The following is an 8,154-nucleotide window of genomic DNA, read 5'->3' on the forward strand; positions in this document are numbered from 1 at the left end:
ATAATCTTGCTACCCAGTACATTATAGCTTGTTAAAAGAGTATTTCAATCTGGTGTATGTTGAGATTTTGAAAAAAGATTAATTTCTTTGTAATTAACCTTAAAGAATAATACATAGTAAATTATGAACATATTTTGATGCCACTTTTCTTTAATTTAACAAATAAAATTGATTTTTCCATATGCCCAAAACACTGAATACAAATGCTTATAATATTTCATAGTTAAGATTCTTTGCCATGAGAAAAAAATACAATAAATATAGAATATTTAAAAAAAATGAATTAAAAAAATGACATTTAAAGACAACATTATCCTAATCATTCATGGTTATCCTCATCTAATGCATGTGCAAAATAACTTAAATTATAAGTCATGTGCAAAATAATTTTAATTATAATTAAGTTTTTCTACAAGGTTAGAATTAATAAAAAATGTTACTGTATTGGATTCCATCAAAGTAAAACAAAAGCAAATACATATTTCAACTTTGTTATTATTTAATATATATTATTTATTAAATTGCTTCATTCAGATAACATTTTGTGCAAAAAAGTGCACTATATCTATACTGGTATTTTCAATTGAGCTGCTCTTTCTTAAGCTAAAATTTATATAACAAACCATTACACATACTGTTTGATATTACTTGCATCAACTCAAATAATACGTAGCCCTCTATGTGTGTTAATTACCTGTATGTACTACAATTACATACATTCAGGAATCATAAAGTCCTAATCATGGTTCTATTAAACCTTACGTTTAGACAGTTCACCTAAAGTATGTCTGTATGGTAAATTAAATGGGAACTTAGTCCTCCTCCAGAAATGAATCAACTTTTACTATGTAGGTTTCACAAAACAATGCTTTCTCCTGATTAAAGCTTTGTTCAGAGAATTTTACAATATGGCCCCTCTATTTTATAACTAAATCTAGAAAAGCACAGACACCTGTAAACATCAAAGTGAATTATGAACGCCAATTAAGAAAAAAATTAACATCAAATTTCTAGCACCATAGGAATGAAAGTAGGTCAGTTTATTGCTGTAAAAAATTATCATAAATATATTAGTCTGTTGTGTTAGCCACTATGGTAGTCTATAGTAATTAACTGGTACACTTACTGACAAACTACTAGTAAATATGGGACTTTTCAAAGATTTTAAAGTACATGTACATATAACTTGCGACAATTTAAGCAGATTATTTTGTCTACAAGTGACCAGTTGATTAAAATACAAAATTATGGAATCTTTAATTATGCATACTCAGTAGATATATTACTAAGTACATGTATCTAATTAAAATATGCTATAACTTATGTATATGGATAACTGCTTGGATAAGTTTTATTATCAATAACTGTATATTAAATGTCTCCTGGTGTTATATATGTAAATTAACTGGGCTTGTGTTTAATCAATATATATTAATCTGAGAATAATAAGGTATTTATATGTGTAATGCATCTTGATTGAAATTCAATCTGAATTTACTGAAATTATATATATATATTCTACTGTATCTCTCCAATGATTTCCAATAAATGACACCTTTTTGAAAGTCTGTATTGTTTCATCTCATAAAAATGTAATCAGGACAGAAAAAAACTTAGATAGTGATCATAAAAAATCAAAATGTCAACCTTCCTACAAGAACCACTACCACTTGTGTTTTCTGCGACTGGTGAGGAAGTGATGTTCTATCTCAAGTGTGATCACTCCTTAATAACCTGTGGCTGATAGTCTGGGCGGACTGCTTTGGTCAAAGACTCAGCGTACAGCTCTAGTCTCTGGGTCATCTGAAGAGAAATATTAGACATGTGCATTGCACATCACTAGCATATGCACACAAATACTGGTCATGTACATGTCCATAATGTGGCCTCTATTATGATTACTATGATGGACTGTGGTTTTAATTTAGCCTTACTTTTTCTTAGACAAGGTTACTGCCAACCTTTACTCAGGTAAAAGCTGTAAGGTAAAAAAAAACTGTAAAAGCTAAAACTAAATAACAGAAAATCCCTAAAGATAAAAAATCCTGTAAGTATCTAAATAAATTACATCATCTTAATTCTTTGCTCACAAAAACTTTTTTGAAGACAAAGACAGAGAGAGCAGCAATATTAATTGAACATTTGAAAAAATAAATAAATAAATAAATAAATAAATAAATAAATAAATAAAAAATAAATTAAAAAACTGACAAGTCATAGAACCAAGTTCAGTTGGAGAATACTAGTAGGAAGGCAAATGATGATAAAATCCACTTTTAAGGGATAATAACTCTTCGTTTTGGCCAAAAAAATGAATTTTGATGGAGTTAACAACAATTTTCCATACTTACCCAATGGTTAATGAATCCATTTTTACATTCAAAGTTAGTCCCTGGTTTTTTTCTAAAAAGTCTGTTTTTTGTTATAATCGCTTAAGAGATTATAACACAGTATAGACATCAGTGTAAGTCACGTAGTCTGAAGACAAGCTCAGATATCAGAATAATAGCTATAACCGTTTTTGTGGTAAAACAGAATATATTACATTTCTATGTGTTGTTCACAATGTTTTTATTGTGAAATATAGATCTCATACGAAGAGGTATTATCCCTTTAAACATGAAGTCTGTTTCAAAGATTCTCTACTTACCCTAAAGTTCCACTTGTCTTTAACCTGACGACACAAGTTCAAGTCCATTTCTACCACAAGTAAACCATCTCTGGTTCTGGATAACCCCTACAAAACAATATAATACAATGCAATGCAAATTTACTTTAAGCTGTGCAATTGAAATTTTTACATTTAATTTAGTTACAGCTGCGGTATGCAGCGATAGAAACCCAACAATCATATAATCATACATTATGTGGAGGATGACAAAAAAAAAACAACAACACAGGTCAAAATGCTCTAAAAACCCTCAGTCATATGAAGTTAAATACATGTATCATTCTCATGGATATGCTAAAATTAAAACAATGTGCCTACAGATTGACACTTAAACTGTGATCACAAAGCCTAAGAGTTTCCTACCGGGGTCCTGCTGCCATCTGGAGCTGCCACATAGCTTGAACCTTGGAAGAAAGAAACAAAAGATTCAAATGTTCATCCAGGAACAAACTAATAATGGAATTATCATTAGAAATTGCATATTCGGTGAACAATTCTGGGAAACCTTTTCACATTATAACAGAGGTATGTATTTTAGCTTAGTTACATACCATAAAAGTGACCAAAGTCCTTGTGAGCTGGCTTTCCATCTCCAGAGCTGAATTCATTGGCAAAATATTCCTGCAGAACAAGTAACAAATATCCATTAACAAGAATATAAATGAAACAACAGACCGGTATGTAGTCAAAAAGATATTATATTATATAGTTAGTACATGTTAATAAAACATTAAAAAAGATATAGTTGAATAAACAAGGAGAAAAGTAACTTCAACCAGTTTCAATGTTCTTCTAAAATGTTCATAAAGAAAATACTCATCTTTATATGTTTTTCTGTATGTAATCAATATCTGGCTTTTTCAAGACATTTTCAAGGTAGGGCTTGACACTAAATTTCTCCACTGGCCCTTCATCTACCAGTGAGCTACCATAGCCCTACCAGTGAGGTCCAGTAAACATTACCAGTGTTACTTGGCACATTACATTTTAATTGCCCTTCAGACCAGTAACCCTCATGATTCACTGGCCCCCGAGATCGACTTTCAATGACCCTGGGCCAGCACGCCATATTTTTTTATGTGGAACCCTACAAGGTTCCCTCACTACAGCAGTTAGACTGGGTTACCATGCCTAGTTCAATCTAACTGGATCAACCCATCTTGAAGGGGTTTCTCGCTAAATTGCTTTTAGCTTTATGGCTTATATGTCTGCCACGCCTACTGAAGCCGCAAAATGATAGTTAATTACCCACTAACAGCTTCAGTGGGTGTGCGAGAGATCTAAGCCGCTGAAGGTGATGGCAATTTAGTGAGAACCCCCTTAGAGATAGATCGATCCAAAGTTAGTATGACAGTCTCTGGGAATGGTCTCTTAATCTTAAATGCTACAGTTAGACAGAGTACTCACTGTTCCCACTCTGTTTATGGCACAGGTGAAGTAACTGTTGGCAATTGCTGCATTCCGGGCCTCAATGGGCCACATAGGCTCACTGCAACATAAGGACTGTAAGATTACATATCCAGTCTGGCTTGTATAGAAAATCAGCTTCATTATTTCATCACACGGTCATTTTCAAAATGTCATCACATGGTCATTTCTCAGTTAAAAGCCATTACTAAGTTTTTACATACAGCTACAACTGGTTATGAAGAATGCAGCTACTGTACAGGTGACAGAGACTTTGCAATTTTTGACTGACTTCACCTAAGAGATCCAACAGTGGCTGATGGATTGAACACAATTTCTGCGCCATTGACGCCATACATCATCCAGTTCTGAGGGTGATGGCGTCCATAGCAAATGTTAATAGCAATCTTGCCTGAAATGTGACAATTGTGATTTTATTTGGACAGCCTTTAGGTAAAAGGGACATCAACAAAGGCATTTTAGCATGTTTCACAAGTTATGTCTCACTTTAAAAAGTGCACAATGAAGCTGATGGGTGCATGACACTGACACTGCCAAACACTGACTAATAAACAGACATGAGCCCAGGTTTCAGAAAATAACTCTGAACCATTATTGTGGAACCAAACACCTTTTGTAAATTTTTGGGGGTTTAATTGCTCTGGGGTCATGTAAAAAAGCAGAATTATGCAGAAAAAGCTCATGTCTGAATAAAGATTTCTCATGCAGAGCACCAAAATAAGCCATCTGGTAGCTGTATTCATGCCTACTGTAAATAAGAACCCAATATTTTTACCTTGAGATTTTCTAAAACACTTCTTAGTCTAAACTAAGGGCTCATTTTCAATGAAACTATCATTCAACATTGATCAATCCAACTCCGCGGGGTCTCTCGCTGAATGCCTTCAGATTAATATAACTTCTCCTGGTGTTGAGTAAAATACAGAAAAGCTGGCATTATATGAGTACACTGAAAACAAGAGGAGGCATGTTAATCTGTGGATCTGATTGCATTCAGCGAGAGTCCCAGCACAGTTGGATGGATCTATGTAGACCAATAGTTTTATTGGGAATGAGCCCTCAAAGTCTACACATAAAACATTCACTACCAAACTGAGTCTGGAACACAGGGTGGCCAGTGTTACCCTCCAAGTAATAGGTAGACTGAAAAAGATACAAAAACAAAATTTTCTAAATAACTGATTATGACACATACTGTACTGTTACTGTTAACTTTGTAATAGCCTAATTTTGCTGTATATCTTAACTGACTGTAGACTAGTAGCAGAGTACAGGGATGTGTGTTAAAGAAGAGCCCTACTAAGAAACTATCTCCTTGATATGCACTGAGCTCATATAAACTGAAGCAGAAGGATAATAGGACAAAACCTTTAACAGAACGTTATATTCTCCCTTTTTTCATATACTGTAATGATTAAACAGCCTCCTAAGAAGACATAAGTTGTAAAACTGAATGAACTTAAAGGTAACAGTCTGTCAGTCTACATATATACAAGAGTATGTTAACCTCCACTAAAAACACATACTTCATTAAAATCCCCAGTTCTAGGAATGTGATTCTTCCTGGACTTTCCAAGCACTGCTCCCGTGTTTGAAATTACAACTGAAATATGAAGCAAATTGCTGTATTTTATAATCTAAAAGCAACTTGCTTTATTGTTAAGAAATAATTAGCAGACACTGGGTAAGAGTTTCATTATTATTTGCCATTCATTTGTTGTTACTTTTTCTTCCCTCCTAAAGACAAAATAACTTTTCTCTATCTGTAATTTTTAAACCCATGAACTACCAGATGCATGTACAATGTACTTGTGCTGATTTGCCTAGCAAATCAAACAAATCCACTTTCCCCTACTATTTTTATTTAACCTATCAAGTTTTATAGGTATTATTTTTTGTTTAACTTAATTTCAAATCTAGATCCAATCTAGTGCAGTATCAGATAGAAAACAAAATATTTGTCAGTGCATATATTCATTCATATATGCATATATCACTAGCTTTGTTTTTACCTGCAGTGTTTGCCAGTATTTCACCGTGGGCATCATCTCTCTCTAGTATGGGGGAAATAATCACCATGTTATACCTCTGAGCCAGCTGTCAAAGACAAACATTCACATTGTCAGTGCAAATAAAATGCTCTTTACACTGTCAAATTGTTTATCGTTATTAAAAAATGCACTGTACTGTGCAGTGCTGTATTCTGTTTACATTACATTATACTAAATTCAGTCACAGGGTATGAACACAAACCTCTTGCATAAGTTTGGTGGTTGGTCCCGTCTCTGCTGACTCTGCAAATTCTGTCCATGGGTGTTTTTCTCTAGTACAAAAGGCAAAAGGCATGGCTGCAATAATGAAGGGGGAATTATAAGAAATGTTTTGTTCCATCCCTATTTTAGTTAAACAGCAAAATTCAAACCTCAATGATAAAAAAAAAAAAAAATGACTGCACAACATGACCATCTACATGTACTAAAATATTAAAGGTGGCAGAAATAAAAAAGAAAACTTACTCCAGGCCTCCTGCATACACACAATATTCACCCCACATTCTGCTGCTGCCTGAATTATGTCACCAATTCTCTGGTGAAGAGCTTCAATCTGAAAAATAATTTTTAAAAATTTTTTTCTTATTATATGTGACAACATTAAAGAACAGGTTTACAAACTGATGAGTTTGCAAGTAAAAAACTTTGAAACCTGCTATATTATCCAATAGAAAAGTTATAAAATATGACTTATTGTACACAGATATTTACCAAGGAATACAATTTTAAAAATTTGTCACTTGATTTCATTGAGTTGTCTTCATCAGATATGCGCACGCTGAGTATTGATAAAAATAACCATGGAATGGAAATATTTTTTTTAATGTACTAGTAAAAGGGCACTGTATTTTCTGTCTCTGTATATTTTGTATATACTTGGGCCTTAATAGGTGCATCAGTGGGAAGCACTATCTTGTTCTGGATTAATCCAACCCTCACTGTTCCTGGCGGCCTCAGTTGCTCAGGGGTAGCCTCAAACGCGTATGCCTTCACTTCAAAGTCCTTGGATATAGCCAGCTGGGTGACTTTATCAGGAATGTGCACTGACCTACATTTTGGCAAAGAGAAAACCGTATTTACTTAGAATATAAAAGCCATGCTTTTCTAAATGGGGCATGATGCAGGTATGGGGAAACTGCTGGCCTTACAGAACATGACTGTGTGCCATGTTAGAGGACCTGCAATAAATTTGATATTGCACATAATTTGGACTGGCAAGGTTTATGTGAAAATACTAAAATAAAAATGAATCTCACGTAAACACAGACTAACAGAAATAAAATACTTTGTTCAGACAAGCAGATTTTATGTACTAGCAGTACGTGCAGTTCCTCCGGACCTTCAGAATTTTCAAAGGTTTTCCTATGTCTGGGCATTGAAGAAGTACATACACATCAATTAAAGAAAAGTACACATACACTAGTACATGTATGTCCCTTGAAAGTTTAACATTCTGATCAGTGAGCTACCATGAACATGAAAATATTCCTCAACTTGCCTTCAGCTAATAATTAACAACAAACACAAACAAATAATAATACAATTAATAAATAATTTTACAAAAACAAAAAGTAGGTTTATTCAATCAATAATAATAATATGCACAAAAAAAAAAAAAAAAAAAAATAAATAAATAAAAATAATATATAAAATATTTCACTAACATAAGGACACTATACCAGTAGCCTTTCTTTCATTACATTGGTAACCTGTGTGCATGGACAAACAACTTTAATAGCTGTAGTTTCTCTTACTTGAGTTCTTTCCCATAAAGTATCCTTCTAACTTCGGAAAGTTCTTCCCCTTTAATGTTTTTCTCAAGAAGACTTTCTATACTCTCAATTTCTGCTGACATGATCTTGAAATTAAGAAGTCACCGTAGAATCCTGCTTGCACAGTTATAAGTTTTGGAGTCTGAGCTTCTTTTAGAAATAGACCGTGGCAAAACTCGAAGTATTCAAAACCCAATTAGGTATTATGTCTATATGATAAAATTTCTGAGTT

The 8,154-nt window shown here is 33.4% G+C and overlaps 1 protein-coding gene across 2 annotated transcripts; it reads right to left on the reverse strand.

The window, feature by feature from the left end:
* Positions 1 to 477: 477 nt before the first annotated feature.
* Positions 478 to 8,117, reverse strand: LOC106166453 (beta-ureidopropionase-like). Of its 2 annotated transcripts, none has more exons than XM_013545027.2 (13): positions 7,905 to 8,116; positions 7,027 to 7,198; positions 6,616 to 6,703; positions 6,353 to 6,447; positions 6,112 to 6,196; positions 5,626 to 5,702; positions 5,188 to 5,242; positions 4,376 to 4,490; positions 4,079 to 4,160; positions 3,223 to 3,292; positions 3,035 to 3,075; positions 2,651 to 2,737; positions 478 to 1,803 (listed from the first exon to the last, which is right to left on the reverse strand). In XM_013545027.2, exons 1-13 carry the CDS (start codon positions 8,003 to 8,005, stop codon positions 1,720 to 1,722), a joined length of 1,152 nt encoding a protein of 383 aa, XP_013400481.2. In that variant the 5' UTR covers positions 8,006 to 8,116; the 3' UTR covers positions 478 to 1,719. The 2 variants fall into 2 exon arrangements, with proteins under 2 accessions (XP_013400481.2, XP_086856297.1); XM_087000171.1 differs by lacking the exon at positions 478 to 1,803 and adding an exon at positions 1,949 to 1,978 and having other exon boundaries at positions 7,905 to 8,117.
* Positions 8,118 to 8,154: the final 37 nt, after the last annotated feature.

This window comes from Lingula anatina, chromosome 1, assembly GCF_051362555.1.
Source record: "Lingula anatina isolate TDL-2025a chromosome 1, LinAna3.0, whole genome shotgun sequence".
Classification (NCBI taxonomy): Eukaryota; Metazoa; Brachiopoda; class Lingulata; order Lingulida; family Lingulidae; genus Lingula; species Lingula anatina.

Bases quoted from the DNA above. Each gene is read 5' to 3' on its own strand.
- LOC106166453 (XM_013545027.2), bottom strand. From the start codon at position 8,005: ATGTCAGCAGAAATTGAGAGTATAGAAAGTCTTCTTGAGAAAAACATT. The intron at 5,703-6,111 runs GTAAAAACAAAG...TTCATATTTCAG, and splicing joins AATACTGGCAAACACTGCAG to TTGTAATTTCAAACACGGGA. The intron at 3,293-4,078 runs GTGAGTACTCTG...CTTGTTCTGCAG, and splicing joins CCATAAACAGAGTGGGAACA to GAATATTTTGCCAATGAATT.